General features: G+C 36.9%; 1 protein-coding gene across 4 annotated transcripts in view; it reads left to right on the top strand.

The window, feature by feature from the left end:
* LOC117400301 (syndetin) overlaps window positions 1-24048 on the top strand; it is a 171470-nt gene that overhangs the window by 51172 nt on the left and 96250 nt on the right. For all 4 annotated transcript variants that reach the window (XM_034000044.3, XM_034000043.3, XM_059022015.1 and 1 more), the window contains exon 12: window positions 4894-5034. In XM_034000044.3, the coding sequence (XP_033855935.2) occupies window positions 4894-5034 (141 nt within the window). The remainder of the gene's footprint in view (window positions 1-4893; window positions 5035-24048) is intronic.

Below are 24048 nucleotides of genomic sequence, written 5' to 3'. Positions count from 1 at the left end.
TTAATTTCCCATTTGCTACATTCACTAACCATAGCTGGATGATTATCATCAGTTCCCCTGGCATACTGTATATTCCTGATTTCCCTTTTCTTAATAATTAGTTAAGAAGAATACTGTTAACATAGACCCTGTTCACACTACTGGGCTGGCCAACGGCTGCCACAGGGCCGTCACATATTTAGGTCTGCAACCCTGTTCACATTTGTGGTTTAAGGTGCCTTTGTGCGTTCACATATGTGACTGAAAAGCAGGCCTAAAATGTGGCAAATTGCTTGTTGGGAAGGATATATATAATTAAGTAATACCCCAAATATAAAAGCCAGAGGTCATTGAATGCTTGTTACTACTTTGATTTGGCTTATTTATTACAATTTGTCAGATAAAATGCATATACGGAAATAATGTGACACTAAATTATATTTATACTTTTATGGAACAATAGCCTGCAGTCAGAATGGAAGAGCTACCAGGATATACATAAGAACATAAGATCATAAGAAAGTTTACAAACGAGAGGAGGCCATTCAGCCCATCTTGCTCGTTTGGTTGTTAGTAGCTTATTGATCCCAGAATCTCATCAAGCAGCTTCTTGAAGGATCCCAGGGTGTCAGCTTCAGCAACATTACTGGGGAGTTGGTTCCAGACCCTCACAATTCTCTGTGTAAAAAAGTGCCTCCTATTTTCTGTTCTGAATGCCCCTTTATCTAATCTCCATTTGTGACCCCTGGTCCTTGTTTCTTTTTTCAGGTCAAAAAAGACCCCTGGGTCGACATTGTCTATACCTTTTAGGATTTTGAATGTTTGAATCAGATCGCCACGTAGTCTTCTTTGTTCAAGACTGAATAGATTCAATTGTTTTAGCCTGTCTGCATACGACATTCCTTTTAAACCCGGGATAATTCTGGTTGCTCTTCTTTGCACTCTTTTTAGAGCAGCAATATCCTTTTTGTAACGAGGTGACCAGTACTGAACACAGTATTCTAGGTGAGGTCTTACTAATGCATTGTAAAGTTTTAACATTACTTCCCTTGATTTAAATTCAACACTTCTCACAATATATCCGAGCATCTTGTTGGCCTTTTTTATAGCTTCCCCACATTGTCTAGATGAAGACATTTCTGAGTCAACATAAACTCCTAGGTCTTTTTCATAGTTCCCTCCTTCAATTTCAGTATCTCCCATATGATATTTATAATGCACATTTTTATTGCCTGCATGCAATACTTTACACTTTTGCCATGTGTCTGCCCAGTTCTGAATGCTGTCTAGATCATTTTGAATGACCTTTGCTGCTGCAACAGTGTTTACCACGCCTCCTATTTTTGTGTTGTCTGCAAATTTAACAAGTTTGCTTACTATACCAGAATCTAAATCATTAGTGTAGATTAGGAATAGCAGAGGACCTAATACTGATCCCTGTGGTACACCACTGGTTACCTCGCTCCATTTTGAGGTTTCTCCTCTAATCAGTACTTTCTGTTTTCTACATGTTAACCACTCCCTAATCCATGTGCATGCATTTCCTTGAATCCCTACTGCGTTCAGTTTGAGAATTAATCTTTTATGCAGGACTTTATCAAAAGCTTTCTGGAAATCTAAATAAACTATGTCTTATGCTTTGCAATTATCCATTGTCGATGTTGCATCCTCAAAAAACTCAAGCAGATTAGTTAGACACAATCTCTCTTTCCTAAAACCATGCTGACTGTCTCCCAGGATATTGTTACCATATAGGTAATTTTCCATTTTAGATCTTATTATAGTTTCCATAAGTTTACATATAATAGAAGTCAGGCTTATTGGTCTGTAGTTACCTGGTTCTGTTTTGTCTCCCTTTTTGTGGATTGGTATTACGTTTGCTATTTTCCAGTCTATCGGTACAGCCCCTGTGTCAAGAGACTGTTGCATGATCTTGGTTAGCGGTTTGTAAATAACTACTTTCATTTCTTTGAGTACTATTGGGAGGATCTCATCCGGCCCAGGGGATTTGTTTATTTTAAGAGCTCCTAGTCCCTTTAACACTTCTGCCTCTGTTATGCTAAAGTTATTTAAAATTGGATAGGAACAGGTCGACATGTGGGGCATGTTGTCAGTGTCCTCCTTTGTAAAAACCTGTGCAAAGTAATCATTTAATATATTTGCTATTTTTTTTTCTTCATCTATGATTTTGCCATTTGTGTCTCTTAGACATTTAACCTCCTCTTTGAATGTTCTCTTGCTGTTATAATATTGGAAAAACATTTTGGAATTGGTTTTAGCCCCCTTAGCAATATTGATTTCTATCTCTCTCTTGGCCTTTCTAACTTCCTTTTTGACTTGTGTTTGCAGTTCCAAGTACTCTTTCTGTGTACTTTGTTTTTGGTCCCTTTTAAATGCTCTGTAAAGTGCCTTTTTTCGCTGAATATTTTTTTAAATTGATCTATTACACCATTTTGGCCATTTTGTTTTAGATTTGTCTACTTTTGGGATGTAATTGTTTTGCGCCTCTAGTACTACATTTTTAAAAAACAGCCATCCTTTTTCTGTGGATGTTTTCTCTATTTTACTCCAATCTATTTCTGTTAGTCTCTGTTTCATACCTTCATAGTTTGCTTTTCTAAAATTGTAAACCTTTGCTTTTAGTCATTACTTTTGGGGTTTTAAAAAATACTTCAAATGAGACCATGTTGTGGTCTGAGTTTGCCAATGGCTCTCTGACCTCTGTTTTAGTTATTCTGTCTTCATTATTTGAAAAGACTAAATCATTTCCACTATTTCAATTTCGTCCGTCGTGCTCCCCACCGGGTTCTCCCATTTTATACAGGGGAAGTTGAAATCCCCCATTAGTATGGCTTCTCCTTTTCTACACGCATTTCGAATGTCATTGTATAACAGATTATTTTGCTCAGCGTCTCAATTTGGCGGTCTATAGCATGCTCCTATTATTATGCCCTTTGATTTTTTGTCCATTATTCGGACCCATATTGATTCTGCATTGTTTTCTTTGTCCTGATTTAACCCTTTGCGGTCCATTTATTAATCGCGCGTCAGGCACGCCAGGTCTAATTAATTTTCACACCCGCAGTTAATTTTATACGCGCTGTTTAAAAGTATTTTTTTTCACAGTCAAACGGGTTTAAATGGCCCTGCATATCAACAAAGCACACACTAGGCATCTCCAGCCCCTCCCCAGCATTTTGTTTGCTATAGCGTTCAGCTGTGTAAGAAATAAATAATAATAATAATAGTCGTACATACCGATCGATCATCTCCAGATCACTCGTTTTATCACCAAACTCCTCAATAATGCGATCCAAGTCATTATTTTATTACTATAACATCTGAAAAAAGCTCTGCAAATGTCCATGATAGTCTCAGTGCGCTGACGCACTTAGCCAGCTTGTTTATTATGGACGCCCATTATCTGATACCTGATACCATGTATGACTATTCATGAAATATGCCTTTTTTTTTTTTTTTTTTTTTTTTCCCCGACTTGTCTCGGCTCCTGTCGCTACCACTCGCCAATTGAATGGTTTTCTCGGCTTTTTCCGGAGAAAAAATGACTAAACACCCGTTTATTGCGTTGCTATAATGATGTCGGACCCAGTCCGACAAAGGACCTGTGAGGAATAATTGGGTCCGACAATGGACCGCAAAGGGTTAACACCTGGGCTTTCTTATATATAGCGCTACCCCTCTGCCTCTTCTATCCTGCCTGTCTTTCCTATACAGTGTGTACCCACTAATATTATATTCGGCTCCATCACTCCCAGACAACCAAGTTTCTGTAACACCTATCACATCGTAGTTACTTGTTAGTGCAGTAGCTTCAAGTTCTAACATTTTGTTTCTGAGACTTCTAGCATTAAGATAAATACATTTAATAGTTGTCTTACCTGAGTTGTTGCCCTTTTTTTGATGTGGTCTCCCTTCTGTTTTTTTGTTTTCTCCCCCCTTCCTTTCTAGTTTAAATGCTTCTGGACCTCCTCAAGGATCCTTTCTACGAGTAGATTGGTTCCCTTTCTGTTTAAGTGCAGTCCGTTCCACCTATATAGATAGTCCTTGTTGTAGAATGTGCTCCAATGTTCAAGAAAGGTGAAGCCTTCCTGTGTGCACCACGATTTCAGCCATGCATTTTGATTTTGTATTTCCAGCTGTCCATATGGTCCTTTTTAATTTGTCAGTTTTTCGTTGTATATGGAAAACTACAAAGCGGTATGTAATTCAATATGTTAACGTAAGATTTTTCAGCAGGGGTCATTTGACTTTACGAGTCAAAATTAGTTCATCATGTAAGGTGATGCAAAATGCGTGGCCATAGCTGTATGATAACCAATTTATGGCCTACTCTTCTTCATTCGGAAAGTTGATGTTTGTTATATTTTCCAGTCTCACATGTCAGATCCTGTTTATTGTTTACTTTGCCTGGTGTTATTTTTGAATGTAATTGTTTTTTAAGGTCAATAGAGCAGGAGCACATTAATGAAAAGGGTATACATAAAGCTGTTCAGAAAACAGCAACTTTATTCTAATATTTTGTAAACGAGTTCCATAATGTCACATGAGAAATTCTTTTTTAATTGCACTGCATTATTTGTTCAATTTCATTTAGATTGCCAAAATCCCAAGAGTATTTTCTATGGCTAATTCTAACGGCTATTGTTCCAGAACAGATCTTAGATTAATGGTTGCAGAAAATGAGCACTTTATTGGCTCCAACAGATAGCAGAGTAGGATGCAACATTGTACAATGTTAAGTAGTAAGCCAACATGTTCTCCAGATCTACAGTTCCTACTCTATACTGTATGCCTCCTAAATATCCCTCTTGTTCATATTTTAGTAATGACTTTGATGTATTTGGAAATTTTCAGAAATAATCTTCTTTTTTTTATTATTTTTTTTAAATGCAGACTGCAATGGACCAACTGCATATGCACTTCACCCAAGCAATTCATAACACGGTGTTCCAGGTGGTTCTCGGGTATGTGGAGCTGTGTGCTGGGAATGCTGACACCAAGTTTCAGAAGATGCAGTACAAGGACCTCTGTACAGTACGTACTTACATGACTGCATTTTCATATTCATAACAAAACTAGACCAACTTGTTCAGGAACAACCATTTCCACTATTGATAATTCTCAGTTGAGCTGTGTAACTTTTTATACACATGACTTTTCAAATGCAACTCGGGTGTTTTAAACTCTAAACTGAAAAGTTATTTTCAAAACCATCAACCAGGGTTGCATTTCCTTTGGAGAAGCTAGTATTTTTTTCTTCTCTCTTTTTTATTATTTATGTATTTACAAATATAATTTTCATTTATGTATGTGTTTTAATTTCTAAACACTTTGATGAGGCTGGAAGAATTGATAATACTCACTTCAAGTTATTATTAAGCTTACCATATCATGAGCAGTATTTATATATAGTATAGGGTTAATATACAGTATGTAAGATAATTATGCCTCTTAAACTAAAATCTCATAAAAATTCAATTAGCAGTGAGTTCTAAGGACAATCATTTTGCATTTCAAAGTTTTTTTCTTAGACTGCATTGTCTGCTTTAAAGCTATTGTGTATCTGTGGATATCTAAATATTAATAGATATATTAAATAGCCATAAGCTGACAAAAGATAATAACCCTTTCAACGTGATGCATATGAACTGAACTGCATTGAACAATATGTTTTTGTAGTGGTTAGGGAAGCAAGCTAAATTTTAGTCAACATGGTTCAATCAAATTTATTCCCCCTGCACAGGATATAGGAAAAACTGAAAACCCTGTCATTTTATACTTCAGCACGCTTCATGGAGCTGTCTTTGCTGCACTCACTGCCTTTAGTATTGATTTTGGTAAAAGAATGCCTATTTTGGAGAGTAATTTGCACAGTAATTTGTATATATTAATTCCAAAAAGGGTGCAGTGCCAGCAAAGAAAAAGCAAGGCAGAACAAAAAATGAGGTAATCATTTTTTAGGTAAGCTTTTTTCAGTTTAAAATTCCTTTCACAATCTGTCAGTAAGAAAAATAAAGGTTCAGGCTTAGTCTATGTGTTTGAAATTCTAGGGCGGTCTGAATTCTGGTCCTGTCTTACAAACACATGTGTTTGAAATTCTAGGGCGGTCTGAATTCTGGTCCTGTCTTAAAAACACATTACTTTTTTTACTCCTGGGAGGTACGTGCTCATAGATACAGTACAGTATATGAAAACATAACATGATCAAAATGATACTGAAGGCTACAAAGTACAAAAAATTAACTTAAAAGAAAACCCAAAGCAAAACAAAAATCTAATTTTGCTGTTAGTCACTTAAACTTCATCACTTAACTGTGAAACACAGAACAGAACTGGTTGTTAAAATGCAAAAGTAAAGCAGATTTATGCTTTTGAAAATTGTGCAAATGTATTAATTTGCCATTGTTGCAGGGCGGTAGTAAGCCCTGCTGTTTAAATATATTTCTTTATTTTAGAACAGGGTTTCCCCCTCCGCCCCTGTGTTATTTTGTATTTGTTTATGTATTTATTATTTATGACGGCGAGGCACCGTGCGGTTTTGTTTTGTTTATTTTAAAACGTTTTCTGGCAGAGGCGAGATTAGTGCTCATCCTCTGCCAGGAATAAGTAATAAACTCGTGCAGAAGGTGGCCATCTCCCGAATTAAGTGATTAATTTGTTGCTAAATCGGGAGATGGTCACCTGCATAAAAGCCTGCAGCTCGCTGCACTCGGTGGGTGTTCAAGAGGAGGAACGAGAGCGGAGAGAGCGAGCGAAAACGAAGCTAAACTTAAAAATGTTCATAATACAGAAACAGTGAAGGCTACTGCCCAGTCTGACCTGTATTGTGTTGTGTTGTTTTCGTAGTATTTTGTGTTCGAGATTTGTTTTGTTTGAACTTTTATTTTGCTCTGTGAGCAAGTGTTTTTGTGTTAAAAATATTTGATTTATTTTTGTATTTAAATAAACGGCGCCACCGCGTCTTAATATTATTTTGAAACTGCAGTGCCTGGTGTCAGTGTTTTTAGTTCTTGCTTCTGTCTGACGTCACCGCCCAGCCAGCCTGCCACAGCCATGTTTTGAAGGTACCTATCTGTTGTGAGCAATGTGCCTTTTTAGTTTTGGATTAGTGGATCCTTCTGCCAATACATCTGTGAGCTATCTATTTTTTCTCTTAGCCTGCACGGGTGTTGATGGGAGGCTTAACAACATAATATAGCAACAGTATGATATACATTTTGTTGCATACTTTATTTATCAGCTATTTATCAGTTTAAATCATAAATCTAATTCCATAATGGTTTCCTCAGCTGAGCACTGTTATATGAGAATTGCCCTACAGTACTACCTTGCTCATCCAGTGTCATGATAGTTTTGGATGAAGTTGTGACAACTTCTTGCTTACTTTAGCATTTTTTTGTGTTCTTTGTACAGACTAAACTATATAGTATGGTAAGCCAAATTATCATTTAGAGATATCTCAAACATTTCTAAAAAAAAAAAAAAAAAAAAAGTTTTTACAACATTTATAAATATCAACAAACGAGTGGATATAAGCAGATAATATTTCATGAACTAAATGTATCAGGTAGGTCTTTCTTCCTTATTACTGGAATTAATTAACTATTATTTTATTCATATACAGCTCTGGAAAAAATTAAGAGACCACTGCAAAATTATCAGTTTCTCTGTTTTTACTATTTATAGGTATGTGTTTGGGTAAAATGAACATTTTTGTTTTATTCTATAAACTACTGACAACATTTATCCCAAATTCCAAATAAAAATATTGTCATTTAGAGCATTTATTTGCAGAAAATGACAACTGGTCAAAATAACAAAAAAGATGCAGTGTTGTCAGACCTCGAATAATGCAAAGAAAATAAGTTCATATTCATTTTTAAACAACACAATACTAATGTTTTAACTTAGGAAGAGTTCAGAAATCAATATTTGGTGGAATAACCCTGATTTTCAAGCACAGCTTTCATGCGTCTTGGCATGCTCTCCACCAGTCTTTCACATTGATGTTGGGTGACTTTATGCCACTCCTGGCGCAAAAATTCAAGCAGCTCAGTTTTGTTTGATTGCTTGTGACCATCCATCTTCCTCTTGATCACATTCCAGATGTTTTCAATGGGGTTCAGGTCTGGAGATTGCGCTGGCCATGACAGGGTCTTGATCTGTTGGTCCTCCATCCACACCTTGATTGACCTGGCTGTGTGGCATGGAGCATTGTCCTGCTGGAAAAACCAATCCTCAGAGTTGGGGAACATTGTCAGAGCAGAAGGAAGCAAGTTTTCTTCCAGGACAACCTTGTACTTGGCTTGATTGTACTTGGGGGGAAGCAAAAAGTTTCTAAAGTACTTTATAATGTTCCCCAGAGTGAAAAAAGGACACCATTTCCAAGATGTAAAAAATAGATTTTTAGTGAATTTTTATAGTAACGGAGTCAACTACAGCCAAAAAACACCTGGTTCCTGGGGTATCATCCCACTGAAATACTTAGTCCTGAAAAGGTTAAATAATGATATCTCAAAGTCATTCAGAGATATCTCGAAATGAACAGGAAGTTAATTAGAGAGATCTCTAAGTGATTTAGAGATACAGTAATCCGTCGTGTGTATGCGCCCGTCACATATCCGCCCTAACTGTTTACCCGCCATGATCAAGCTCTTCAGCAAAGTCACCCACGTGTACAGCACTAATGCAAAATGGCTACAGCAAAGCGAAAGCAAGCTGTGCTTACAATTGAAAAAAATTGGAAATACTTTCACTTTGGGAAAAGGGAGTTACCAGGGATAAAATAGCACATGATTTTGGAATTCGAAAGCACTGTGACTGATGTTAAAGTCTGCCTCAGAGACTTTAATTGGACTGGCTGGAACAGCAACCCACAACCGATCTTTTTTACTTCAACACAGTAATGCAAGTACTGCACAATTAATTTCTATTGTAACCGTTTTCTACTTTTCTTTTTTTTTTTTTTATATTGTTTGAGCAAATGGATACTACTTGCAGTTTTGTTTTTCTCTGTAAACCTATACATTTTGCTATTAATTACCGGACACTGATGTAAGTCTATACAGCACTAATACCCTGTATCTTTCTAAACAAGGGATTTAGGGAAGCTCTCTTATAAAAGTTGAATCTCAAAACAATAATTGTGTGAATATAGTCATTGTTACAGCTGTGTATAAATAATGGTTTTTAAAACAGGATTAATGAATCCGACTTTTTACATGTCCGCCCTTACTCTGGTCCCACTGCACAGATATGCAATGGACTACTGTATCTGTAAATTAACAGGAAGTTATTTAGAGATATCTCTAAATGATTTAGAGATACTGTATCTGAACAGGATGTAAAGATATCTGAAAATGCATTTTAGATATTGCATTTAAAGTGTCATGTAACAATATCTGGAAATCATTTTGAGATATTGCTAAATGTATTTTAGATGTCTGGAAATATTTGAAGATATCTGGAAATGATTAAATTAATAGAGATATCTATCAGTTAATTTGACATATCTCTAAAATTTGGCTTGCCATAATATAGAATCCTGTTAAAGCTAAGGGTTTTAGTTGCAATTTAGTGCTCTCAAACCTCAGAGCTATGAAAGGAAAACTGTGCCTATATTAACTGTTATTTATCTTTTAAGACGGTTTCATTGAACAAATATGAGTCAGTAGCTCAGTGCTTTGTTTCTGAGCACAGAAAGTAAAAAGAAGATGGTTTATCTTTTCACTTTTGTTTAACAACTTTTTTCACTGACTGGAAACTAACCTCTTAGCATGACTTTCTACAGCAAATCTTACTTAAGTAGCACTCCCTCACTAATGCTGCTATCAAGCTGCTTGCATTAATTCAGACACCAGAGGCAACCCATCAGTTCTAGTTTTGATCATAGCACTTTAAACATCTGGAGATTTATGATTCATCGTCTTTTACAGAAATTACATTGCTTCATGATAGTTCAAAGAGACTGAATTAACATTCGCAAAGGTGTATGTAAATCAAAATTGCGCATTTTCATTTGCAATGTACGTCAAGTGAGGAATGAGTTTTGAAGGACCTTTTGAAGGCAATATAATTACTTTGAAAACAGAATTAAATTAGTACTCCTATTAAATCATGCCTCCTGTAATTAAGACATACATCCTTCGGAGACTTTGACACATGGCACTTTGGGTAGTGCAGTTCTAAAAAAAAACAAAAAAAAAAACAAACAAACAAAAAAAATATTGCAATGAAATAGGCATTAAAACATAATTGGCCCTGACCGCAAAAATTGATAGAGACTAAATAGAAACAACTAAAATAAAGAAAATAATACATGCATTAGAAATGGATGCATACATTCTATCAGGTGCAACGACTGACAAAGAGCAGTGTCCTGCATATTAACATTTTGAAACTCAGGGTTCTGTCAGCAAATAAGACAAGCTTTATGCATGCAACAGAAGGTCAGAGAAATACTAAAATAATCAAAATTTGCCACAATGTGTTGACAGATAATACAACTTAACAAATAAATAGATATTTTCAGCAGGGTGTAGCATCTGACAACTTAAATGCTTTCATATGTTTTAATTTTTGATAAGAGAGCTATTTATTTACAAACAATGTTTGCCTATAATGAAATGGAAAACGTGTGCTCACAACAATTCAGAATCAAATTGGGTTTAAACAAAGAGTCCAGGTGCCCTATGTGGTTAAAGTCAGTCGCGTCTGCCCCGCAGGGAGTGGCTTCTCCAAAAGTGTGAGTCTGACGAAATTAAAAACCCAGTGCAGGCGTGTTTAGTGGCGCAGTGACAGCACCCAGCCAATCAATGCTGAGTAGGCTGGGGAATCTGCTATGCAATCAGGGCCAGTCAACAGTCCCTTTAAGAGACAGAATGCGCTTGCGTCACCGCAAGGCTCTGTTTTGAATGTTGAAGTGGCGATCATGTCGAGCGGCAGTAGCACAGAGCAAGAACAACCAGCGCAAGTCAGAACAGCAAGTGGCAGGTCACTCGCCGAGAGAATACACTAACCACACTTCACAACACAGGAGATTGCTATGTTAATATCTGTTAACATTCATTCGTCCACTACTTCTGGTCCTGGCTATTCGCTGTGACCTACATTATTGATTAATACATGTTTCCCAATGTATTTTTAGTTTTTTGTTGATACTGTCATAATGTGTGGTTTATGTATTCTCCCTAGTGGTGCAATCGGCACCATGATTTCGTATTTGATTATCGTATAAGCATTTATCAACGATAATCGATGTACTGACGTTTTATTTTTCAAAATAAATAACAAACATCATTTTTTTAACAGAAGATCCAATAACTAAAAACACTGTTGTGCATAATAGTTAAACAAAAGGCACAACTTGCATTCAAATTGGAACACTTCCGAATACAAAGGAGTTTTTAACAACTGAAACGAATATGCGTATGTTCCCATCAGATGTCTCTAACATTGTAATAACAATAAAAAATACTATATTCTAAGTAACTTCTATCTGAACTATGGCTGAACTATGGTTGTTCATTACTGTTAACATTTAGTGTCCAAAAGCAGCAGCGTGGAGTAGTGGTTAGGGCTCTTGACTCTTGACCGGAGGGTCGTGGGTTCAATCCCAGGTGGGGGACACTGCTGCTGTACCCTTGAGCAAGGTACTTTACCAAGATTGCTTCAGTAAAAACCCAACTGTATAAATTGGTAATTGTATGTAAAATAATAATGTGATATCTGTATAATGTGAAATTATGTGTATATTGTGAAATAATGTGATATCTTGTAAGAATTGTAAGTCGCCCTGGATAAGGGTGTCTGCTAAGAAATAAATAATAATAAAAAAAGCAAAACATTTGAATTAATCTCACAAATTTTGACTAATTTAACTATTGTACTAAATTCAGCTTCTTTTTATATAATATTGCCAAATAACCCAAACACAACATGCTTTGAAACAAAAGAAGGTAATCGGTAGATTTAATAGATTTAAAAAAAAAAAAACCCTGTATTGCCTTCATTTTTAAATCAAGAAAACGTGAATACAATAGGCCTGTTTCTGATTTCGCTTGTCCAACGCAAATGTAGAGGGTTAGGGTTTCATTACAATTATATTCACTTTGCATGTTTATTCAAGGTTTGCAGTATACCCGGGTTATGCTATTCTGTATACTGCAGTTTAGTTTTAGTTGGGTACTGTTATAGAGGAGAGCTTATTCAGAAGGATATAAAACAGAGATCTTCTGTTTTGTGTGTTATTCACATTGTTTGTGGTATAATCCAAACATTTTTACATAACCTTTTCAACCCACGGGTATAGCACAGACAAATCAGTTATAAAAAAAAAACAGGCACCCGATTTAAAAACAAATTCAAATTAGAAAGTATATAAGAACAGTGGTACTCATAAACAACTATCCTTACAAGAAAAGTCATGAGTTATTTAATAATAATAAGGTGGGAGAGATTTGATTCAGTAAGTGTTCTTGCTGGAGGAATTAGTCTCTAAAGTATCATTTAGATGATTGTCATTGATTGATTTACAATCAGAATTCATCAGCATCTGCTAGCAATTTATGCTGGTTTAATTATCAAGTAGACAAACATTTCTGGCAAATGCCTTCAATGTTATTACCCTGAGGAAGGTATTAACCAATATATTTGATACTTGATGGATGGAATTTTTACTATTTGATTATGTGCAATTGAGCCAAAGGTCAGAAATTAAAATATGTAATACTTTTATATAAACTACTTTCTTAGCTTTGGCTGCTGTGACTCTCCTGAATACGATCTGATTCTCAATACAGTTGCCCATTATAAAAAGTCTGGAGATATCGGTAATGATATGCAAAAACGAAATTAAGATTACACAGAGTGCACACTGCTTTATTAGATGCAGTACAATAGTTGAATTTTACATTCAGATGACACATTGTCTACCCTGGCATTAAACCATAATTCTCTATGATTAATTACTTCCAAAATCTTGGATTTAGTTAGTGCTTTAGAACAATTCACAATATGAGGGCTTATTTCTCATCTCTGCAGTTTTACAGTTTTGTATAGTGTGTAAGGAAATTAACTGTTAATTAGAGGATAAATGTCCGGTGTTTCATGTCTGTTGTGGTCTTCTCCATATTGTTGTTATACCTTTTTTTTATCTCTGTACAGGGCTACCTGTCATTGTTTTAAGAGTGCTGTCTTGTGCACTGTAGAATGACGGTAGAGACAGTACTCTTAAAATGATAGGAGGTAGTCCTGTGCATGTTGGTCTTGTTTTAGTGGTAATTTAAGAGTTGAGGATGAATAGAGGGGTGACCATGATACTGAAGGTGACTTTACATTCCTGACAGTAGCAGGAAATCAGGACAGACGTAATTGTATTGATGCTGAGGTGGTCTTAAATTAAGGTTTGACTGTTGCAGTTTAATTTCACTAACTTCAAATATGTCAGGTATAACATACACCCTTGAGGATTTGTTGGTTGATCTTGCTATGGATCTCCTATACAGAATGGCTGCATGTGAAATAAAATGCCTCAATCTCAGACTTGTCGCAATTTTTTTAATAAAGCATCAGAACAGTGAAATTATATAAATGTCAAGTCATGAAATGGATACGTGGAAAAAATGAGCGAGATTTGACAGTTACTTGAAATATGATAGCTTTTCCAATAATGTATTGCTGATATTTTTTCCTGTACTTTTACTGAACTTCATAAATTAGTAGTGCGTCATTCATACACAATAGATGTTTTTCACAGCATGACCAGGAAAATGGTTTGTATATCTCTACTGCGGGTTAATCTCAATTATTGCATTGGACGTTGAGTTTATTTTATTTTGTAAAATGAAAGGTTGGAGGGATTTTGAGGATGCTCACATGGGAGCCAGTGACAGACTGCAGATCAGATACATGAACAAATGATGCATCCATGGATAAATGGTGTTTTATGTCCGGTCTTTACACAGTAAAAATCAATATTGGTTAGCGGTGAGAATTCTAATTGCATAAGCAAATTGAAGTCACATAGCTTAACTGTGTTGCAGCAGAATAATCTGCTCACTGTTTTTGATTGCTAGTTTATTGAGGTTAAAGACAGTTACTACCATTTATTTTGTACTTTACAAGTGCCAGATACATCAAGTCTATTGATATTGCTAGAGAATTAAAAAGAACAATTGATTGTAGGAGCTAGATTATAGACCCTAGTATGTTATCAATTTAAAAACTATGACTGTACTCTAGTCATATCAATGATACAGAACACACAATATTTTTTTTTATTAATTTGGTACATTGCTGTTTACTGTGATTCTTCTATTTCAGGTGTTCTCCAGTAAGGATGAAACATTGCACTGTCGCATTGTTTTAACCAGATCTCACACTTGTTTTACTTCATGTTTACAGACCGCTACATTATAACATTTTGCTCCAGGGGTGGTTTTGTTTTTTTGTTCACAAAAACTTCTACACCCCCTGAGACCAGAAATGGATTTGTATGTGGAATGTTGCATGCAGTGAAATCTGGCACTGATGGTCTGATTTTGTGAAAAATGCAACTCTGGGGTATAGAAAAGCTGTTCTAAAAAAATGTTTTATAAGTGTTGCTTTGAGTTTGTCCGAGAGACAGACTGACAGCACATGAAGTAATTATCATATTACTCAAGGTTAGTTTTTACATGGTGCCGTTACTGTCATTTTTGTAAAATACTCATTTATTTTAATATGACCAAATCTATGTTGAAAATCAAGTGCATTTTACCATCAACGTATACCTGTGGTTGTGTTTATACTAATTACATTTTGACCCACTTAATCTTCTGAACTTTTGTCTTTTATAAACTCTCAGTTCCCTTTCAAGTATGAAATGTAACCATTACTGAATGGGTATTTACCTCCTAAAGACCCGAAACCTGAAAATTGTATACCAAAGCTGTTCAGCGAGCCGGTGACACAGTCGTGGCCCCGCCCCTGAGGGCACAAAAGGACTGCGCTCACAGATCTCAGCGCCATTTTTCATTTCAAGACTGACCTGATCGGAAAGCCTTCTTCAGATAGGTACATTGCTGCTTCTATCTGTATATATTTCCATTTGTTGTGTTCTTACACAAATTATTTGTGATATTTAAACTCATCACTGTAATAGTTTTTACTAATTACGCATATTGTGTGCACTACAGGCTGTTATTTGTTTTATTTTAGCAGATGCCTTTATCCAAGGCGACTTACATCCTGCTGTGTTACGTCCTGCTGCAGCCTTGTGCTGAAGTCACTGACCTGGTTCCAACACGGTACAGTACCGTACCTGTACCGACCCAGTGCTAAAGTCACTGAAGCGGCCTGGTTCCAGCCCCCTATTGACCGGTGCTCAGGTCGCCAGTCCGGTAAGAAACCGGTCCCACTCGGGTCTTCACCCGCCCGATCGATATCAGCACCTGTACAACTGTATCTGTACACTGCATTGCTTGCTCCTTACACCATGCCAGGGTTCTATCCCTGTTAGACATGCAAGGCCGGTCTGCCTATTGAGGACAAGCACGGCAGGTGCTCTTACTGCCTAGGGCCAGAGCACACCAAGGAGGCAGGCCAGTCGCAGCTGCTGCAAGTTTTGTGCCCCTTTCTCCAAGTGCATGCTTGAGAAATGGCTTCCTGCAGCTCTAAGCAGTGCTCTGCATCCCTTACTCCTGCTCAGCTCTCTTCCCCATCAGCCTCTCTTAGACAGGTGACTGTGTCCTCACTCCATGGCTCTGTGCCCAAGAGAGAGCGGACAACGTACCCGGGAAAGTAGCCCAGGCAGGGAACCGTCGTCACAGTCTTCCTCATCCTCCTCAAGCTCTGCCTCTCTTTCCCCTCCCATGCGGAAGAGGAAGAAGGGTTGCCGTTCCAGGCAATCGGCAAACCCGGAGCAGATGTAAAGGCTCTGGGCAGCTGTTTCCCACGTTCGTCGACACCTGCCCTGTCTGTCCTCTTGGGGCACCATTCTGCAGCACTCTCACCGTATGCGGGAATCCACTAAGGAACTGGTTCGTCTGCTTCCCAAGCAACCACCTCCAGTACGTAAACCAGTGGCAAACTGGTGCCCTAGGCCCCAGCAGCCTCAAAGACCGACACAGCTGGCTGCACTCGCTGCCAGAAGTGATGTTCGGAACCGGCGACCATAATAGGTTCCGTCGCCCTGTGCAAAAGGTACTTCCTAGTGCCGAAGCGGGATGGTTACCTCAGACAGTTCAACTTGTATCCGAGTCAAAAGCTGTTCAAGATGTTGACAATGCAACGGTGGTTGCAGTCAATCAGGCCAGGTGACCACGGTGGACCTCAAGGATGCCTATTTCCACATCCCCATAAAACCAGCACACAGGAAGTACCTGCTGTTCGCCATTCAGGGAACCATGTACGAGTTCCATGTCTTGCCATTCAGCCTCTCTCTAACTTCTCGAAGTCGGTGATAGAAGCTATTTTGGCTCCTTTATGACTCAAGTCAGAGTACTCAACTATCTGGCTGGCAACAGATATCTGGACATGTAGCAAACGAGTCATATAGGACTGTGACTTGCCACTACATAGACAGTGATTTATTTTTTTAGGAGTTGTAATGCGACTGCAACCAAAGTGAACAGTTTAAACTTGCAGCTATTAAACAGCGAGTTTCTTCAGTTTTCAGGGAATCAGGTGCTGTGGAACTGCACTGTTCTTCTGTGCTTTGATAGTTTTGTTGTTTATTTGTGGTCAGGTTTCCGTGGCAAGTTTTTTTTTTTTTTTCCTTGGATATTTTTCTTCCTTAAATAATGTTTTACATATAATGGCTTTTAGTAGCTTTTACAAATAAACGAATATCCGAACAAATATGTAAATCTTGAACGAATATCCGAACATAAAAATTCAATGTTCTTCTCAGGACTGCTTACAGATGGGTATGTAATTTTCGGTATTTTCCATAATTTCCGTTCTCACATTTATTCAGCGACACATGATTGGAGAGGAGCAATTCAGTTACAAAAAAGGAAAAGGAACTTAGTAAGGACCATAGGGTTGATGGGGAATTACTAAACGTCATTGTAAACATGTAATCTGTTTTCTTAAAAATATCTTCTCTAACACCAACACAATGCATGATGGGATGGTACCTGTTGAAAAACAGCTTGTACGGATAATAGACACAGCTGATTGGCAGAAGTTTAACATTTGGAAAATCAATTTGTTTCAAGACTGGATTGCTCAATAATTTATAGAATACACTTTGCCTTGCATAAACCAATCTTGAGGTTTATTGTCATATTCAGAAACCTGGTAGTGTCGACATGGGGTTGTCATCCCAATGCACCCAACACTGTGTGGAAATTTAAATTTTCCAGTAGCCAACGAGTCCACAGAGTTTCAAGAGACGTATATAGCTTAAGATCTTGTGAAGCTGGACTCTGCTATCTGCATGACTAAGCGTAAAGCTTTATATTCCAGATGCTTGGTTCAGCAACATTAACAGTTTCAGCAAGTAATCACTTAACACGGAAAGAAAGCAAAAGCTGAAATATTATGAAGTTTATACTTTAATGGATTAATGTGTTGAAACTGAGCTTTACACTGGAAACTTGGGGCCTTTATTGAGGCAATATGTTAATAATTTTGTCAAGCCATAATGTTTGCTCCACCTAATCCCAGTGCTACAATCCTTCTCCTGTCTCAAATAAGATATTCTCCAATGTCTCATACTTTTCCTACTGCATTGGTCGATACACTTTCTGTTAACCTATTTTGTTTAGTTTATCACAGTCTCACTCATCAGGTCATATGTGATGCCTGTTTGCGGAATACACAGGCAAGTCACTCCTAGGAGATTCATTATTTTTGGTAAACCTTGGTTTGGTCTGGGACCTTGGTCTGTGTGCCTCCTTAGGATTTTTCTTCCCTCCACCAATATATATCATCCCTTATTCTTGTCCTCAGAGCTAGTTATGCATTTTTTCCATTATTTTAAAATGTAGTACCACATTCCTTAGGCAGGACTGCCTATGAGCTGGCCAACTTGCTCCCTCCAGAAAGCTCACTGCCCATTCCTTCAGGGGCAGGGCAACTTTGTGGGCTTTAGAACCTAGAGTATTAAGGACGGCTGCAGGGTCTACCGTTACAACACAGGCATAGAGGGGAGTTTCTCCCTCAATGTTTTAGCCCTGGCTACTTGCTACTGGGGTTTCTAATGGTAATGCACAAGGCAGCCTCTCGGCTTAGCCTTGTAGCATTGCAGTTGTTCTGCAATCTTGCCCTTGTGACAGCTTTGGTATTCATACCCATGAGGTAATGGTTACATTTCGTACTTGAAAGGGAACGTTAGGTTATTATCATAACCATGGTTCCCTGAAATTGAAACTTAACCATTAACTTTCAAAGTCGCTGCATCGATGATTACAGCAGGGTTGAAGGAGAAATGACGCTGAGATCTGTGTGTGCTGTCCTCTTATGCACTCGTGCAGCTTATTCGGGGTTCGGGGTCTTTACCAGGTAAACACCCATTAGGTAACGGTTACATTTCTATTACAGGGAGCCAGGGTTATAAGAAATGTTTTGTCTTGTCTGCTGATACATTTCAGCTGTAAGTCTACTTGTCCTTAATTTTTGATGAGAGTCACTCAGCATTCAGTGTGCTCCCTTTTGCATTTTTGTTTCGGTGAGTTTCATTTCTTTTCCTGCAGTGTGTAGACTTGACATCTTTTGATAAATTTACACGCTTACTCCAAAATGTCCGACTTCCGGTTACCACCTACCATCAAGCCGTCCTGTCTATGGGAAAGCATACCACCAGCCTTACACATCGTCCTTTCTGGTTGGGAGGGAAATTTCTAGCTCAGATACCTTCTCTCTCTGTCACACCACTCTAAAATTGTATAAACAATAAGTAATGTTGTTGGGTTTTTTTTTCCTAAAAAGCGTCTCTCTTGTTCTATGTTTTTTGTTATCTATGACATGTGCCTGTAACCTTTATAGTTAAAGAGTTATAGGCACAACTCTAACAGTAAAAAATAGGCGAAAATAGCTCAGACCACAACTTGTCTTAGTGTAACTGTAGTATAAGGAATACCCCATATGCATGTTTGCCTTAAGTTACATTTTAATGGAATGTTTCTATCTGGGATTCTGACAAAGTTTCTGCCCTTTTTGTGCTTAATCCAACTCAGTAATCTCCCTTTGTTCTAAGGCCAAGCAGAAGGTAGTCCTCTTTTGCCTGGCTTTTCATGTTAATTTTGATGACATTATTTGCTTCTTTCTTTCCACACACCACAAAGAATGTTCTTGTTTTGTGCCAGTCTCTTGCGACAATGTCAATTAATATTATAATTATGTATTTTGTCCTCATATTTGAACAGATGTTTAAATTCCGCTACATAACCTTGTCTCACTCTCCCTTTTATTTACCAGTAATAGCTGGGAGGCTATTGGATTGATTTATTCCTACATTCTGCTTACTCAAGCCTAAATTGTAATCTTCTTACACGTTTGACCATTTTTCTACACATGCTTTTGCCTGTCTGTTGTTCTTTGCAAGGTCATTGATTGTGCATATGCCTTCGAGCAGCGGACACTGCAGCAGATGTTTCGTAGTCTGAGGCTCAGTGCCGCAATCGCAGGTGGGTGAGCAGGTGGTTGCCAGCATACAACCAGAAGGGATTTCAAAGGTTTTGCAACAGCCCATAATGCAAAACACATTTTTAATAAAGGTATTTAAATTCAAGGTAGAATAATATTTATATTTGTTTATATTCTGCATGTTTACAAAATCACAAAGGTTCTGTCAAAAGAGGAAAAGTCTTTTCTGCATACTGTTGACAGTCTGATGAACTTTCCAGTGCTTTAAACTGACATGGCTTGAGGTTTTTTGTATTTTATAAGCATTGAACCATGTAGAATAACCTTGCAGTGCCATTAATAAAACAATTAAATGCTGCACCAGGAATGCCTTACAATACATATCAAACACTGAGTGCACTTTCACAATTAGTTTGTTTGACCCTTTGATGCAGATTTAAGTGCGGTTCCGTTCGCTTGGAGTGATATGTGAAACCTCTGAGAACCACGTAATCATGTGCATCAAACCAAGTGAACCGAGATCACTTGAAATGGTGGTCTCGGTTCGCTTGGAAGGGGACTTGGTACGTTTGCCACTTTGCTCCGTTTCAACTTTCTGCAATTTCAGCAAGCACCAAGTAAAATGTCTTCCCTTGTCGCACATACGCAATGCAGGGATTGTCAAAAAACACACACCTACACATCAGACGAGAATAACATAATGTCACATGTACACAACAGCACATCGCACAAAAAATACTATGGGGCTAATTTACTAACTGGCGCAATCTGGGGCTATTCAATGAAATGACGTTAATAGTGTTTTGAGATTGAATTACTATTGCAGCAAGCCTGTTTTTAAGTATAATAGCAAAACTGTCACGAACAATGAAAGTATAAAATGACAATTGAATAATGATTTAGCATGATTTATTACGTCTGGCTTTATTATAATTACCATATACACTGACAGGGAAAACATTGTGCCAAGACAAAGCGGTACTGTCTGTACAGACATTAGTCACTATTGCATTTATGCTGCTCCACCTGAGTTTAGTAAACCAGCTCCTGTTGCATCTGTAGCTCACCACACTGTCACACGTACAACATTCACAATAAGTTATTATTATTATTCAATAACAGCTAAATTGCAGTTGGTTGAATGTACAGGTATATCTTTTTCATAATGATTGTCTCTGGCATTTCCTCCAAAAGAACAGTGTTTTTCCGACAGTTACTTGACGCTCTTTTGGCATGTTACGTTTCTTCTGCAATGATTTGATGTTGTAAGCACCAAATATACCAAAATAACACAGACAACAGCACAAACACGTCATGTAAAATACTCTCCATGTTGAGCATGATTTGAAAACGTTTTTCCAGAGAGAACTTCCTCTCTAGTAATCAGCAAGAGAGCTGAGTACGTTTGAAAAAGTGCAATGTGAAACAAATAGAACTGTGGTCTGGATGAAGCTGCAAGTGAACCAAACAAACCGATCTGAATGCACTTTAAAAGACGCTCAAGTTCGCTTGCATTTTTCTGGTGTGAAACGAACCGAAGCAAACTTGAAAAAAATGTGTTCATTTGCAAGTAAACCATGATTCACATCACTTCCAAGTGAACTAGGAGTGAAAGTGTCCTAAGGCTGTATGAGTAAAACCATTAGATTAGGTGTTAGGTGACTTTAATTGATATTTTTACTTTATCTTTCTTGCAGCTTTGCAATTTAAACATTATTATATGTTTAACTTGTTTAAATTGTTGAAAATTGGAGTTGTTAAGGGAAAACATGATTTAAACAATAATACCAAATTAAGGAAACATTCCATGATAACACTTAAGTCTGTATTAATACATATATTTTTCTCCTTTTTTAAAAAAAAGGAAGAATTATATCCTTAACGTTTTTCTCCAAAAAACATTTTTCTTGTGTCTTCCTTGACCAAACTTTCAAGAATGGTATTCCGATTTCATAAAACAGATGCCATAATTCACACTACTCATGAATGCTGGTGATCTATTTTTCACTGAAAATATATTATAATAGATCTTCCTGCTTCAATATGTGACAGATGCTTCCACAGCTGTTACAAAGGAATAATTGAGTCAATTGTTTGAAAGCAGTATCAACGGAAATTAAAACTGTTAATCTTTCTTCTATGTCGGATAATTAGCCAGATAGGCTACTCCCTAGTGTTTTTCAGTCTGGCAAAGATTTCAGACAGGTCAAGTTTGAATTGCTTCTGAAAATACAATCAAACTTATAACAGTGCGTCTAGAGTAAAAAAAAAAATATATATATAGGTCTATTTTATCCAGAACTTCAAAAACGCTTAATCAAAATAATAGTAAAACTTGTACGAAACTAAGTCCAAGTATAGAAATGTTTTGTCTAGTGCCTTCATCAATGTACTGTACTGATGTCCAGATTACTATTTTACTGCTTGCATTGTATTGATCCGCCACAGCTGTGACACTTGGTTGCTAATCCATATGAATTTCAACAGATTTCAGTAGACAAGGTCATATACAGTAATAGACTTGACAAGTGTTTGCTCCAATCTTTAATGACAATTCACAAAACTAGAAGCAAACAATAAGTTATTAGGGGTATAACGGTTCATCATGTGTCGATGAATAGTGATTTTCTTGACATTATATATCGTATGGCAGTTGAGGTATATATTTGTTAGTATCGTGATGCAAGGCCAAAAGCTTGAATAATAAGTGTGTTTTATACAGTCACAGACAAAAGTATTGGCACCCTACACTTATTATAACATAATGCAACATAGCAGATTAGGACAGGCATTTAGCAAACTTTAACCACGTTTTAATAAATCAGAAAGCAAAATTCACAATTTCTAGTAATTTAAATAATCTATCAAAATGCAAACTAACTTATTTCATTTAAAGTACTTGTTCATGACAAAAGTATTGGCACCCCTGCTTTTGTATTGTGTGTCCTCCTTTTGGTTTTATTATGGCTTTCAGACATTTATGATAATTCTTAACCAGTATTTCACATCTTGTTGGTGAAATGTTGGCCCATTCTGTCTTGCACATTTCCTTCAGCTCAGACAGAAAACACAATGCTTGGCTACAGCTTTTTTCAGATAAGTCAAAAGCATTGGATTGAGATCTGGTGATTGCGAAGGCCATTCCTGAACTTTTGTATTAATGGTATGTCCCTTTTCCTCATCTCCACAAATGCAGTTCGTTTTTTTGGTTTTACCGAAAATCGACGATGTCAAAAACAGCTAAAAGAGTTGATTAAAAAAAAAAAAAAATGAACCGATCGTAACTGATTTGCATCCCTACATTGGTTGAAGGTCTGTGTGCAAAATTGTAAATCAAATGTGTAATTTTTGGTAACGAAGTGGAGTTATTTTCAGAATATAACGTAACCTTTTACACATTTTAGAACCAGTGGAGCGTGTTGTATATGAGGTATATGGTATATGAGTACAGTTTGTTATACAAGGGATGTTAAATTAAACTACTCAGTCATTTATAAATGTTTACTTTAATCGTAATTACGTTGCACAGCTTTATGCAACTTAAACTTTGCATTTGTATGTCTTTTATAGTTGATTGTGGAGTATGGAGAAGATGTCACTATCCAATTAATGTGGCTTTATTGCATCCTGTGAAAAGATGCTTAAATCCTTTGAAGAATACACATTGACATGTATACTTAAAAAGGGGGCTTATAGTTGAGTTATAGAACTTAATTATACTCTCATTTAAAGAGTAAGTAGCGGAGTTCCGAAAAAATATACCGTTATATGTCTCCATGTGTTACAAATGTTTAAATAATGTACCAGTAATTTCTCTTTTCATTGTTAACATCCTGACAACATTTTACACTTAGTCTGTTTCAAAGCTCTTTTTAAAATGGCCTCTCTAGTGCACTGTTGTTTGAGATCTGTCCTCTAAATCAGTGCAGAAAGAACGATTTAAAAAAAAACAAACATAACAAGAAGTGCTCTGGCTTTTCTGTTCCATACCACATCATGGATCGTTATTGCTGTGTTACCTGTTTGACAATGTGAGCAATAATCCTTCACTATCAGTGCACTAGAGTGGCCATTTTGAAAATAGCTTTGAAACAATAAGTGTAAAAAGTTCTCAGGATATTAACAATGAAAATATCACAGGTACCTTATTTAAACCGTTCTAGCAAAACCTGGGGATGTGTAATGCTATATTTTTTTGGAACCCCGCTACTTACTCTTTAAAGCAGGGTTTTAAAGGTGAAATGAAAACATTGCACACTTTAAATGAAACGTTTTAACAAAGTATTTCAATTTATTTTTAAATCAACTAGCTTGACTTGGGAAATCTTAAAACATAATGTTTAGTCACAATTAATTGACCATTCTTGTTTCAATGTGTCACTGTGTTCTATTGTAAAGGGAGCTTTATTCCATTATTTAAATTAGATTCTTAAATAAAGAACAGTGGAGTCATCTGACATGGACCCTGCTGGGATT

The sequence above is a fragment of the Acipenser ruthenus genome, chromosome 4, assembly GCF_902713425.1.
Source record: "Acipenser ruthenus chromosome 4, fAciRut3.2 maternal haplotype, whole genome shotgun sequence".
Taxonomy (NCBI): Eukaryota; Metazoa; Chordata; class Actinopteri; order Acipenseriformes; family Acipenseridae; genus Acipenser; species Acipenser ruthenus.
This window is presented reverse-complemented; position numbering and strand designations above follow the sequence as displayed.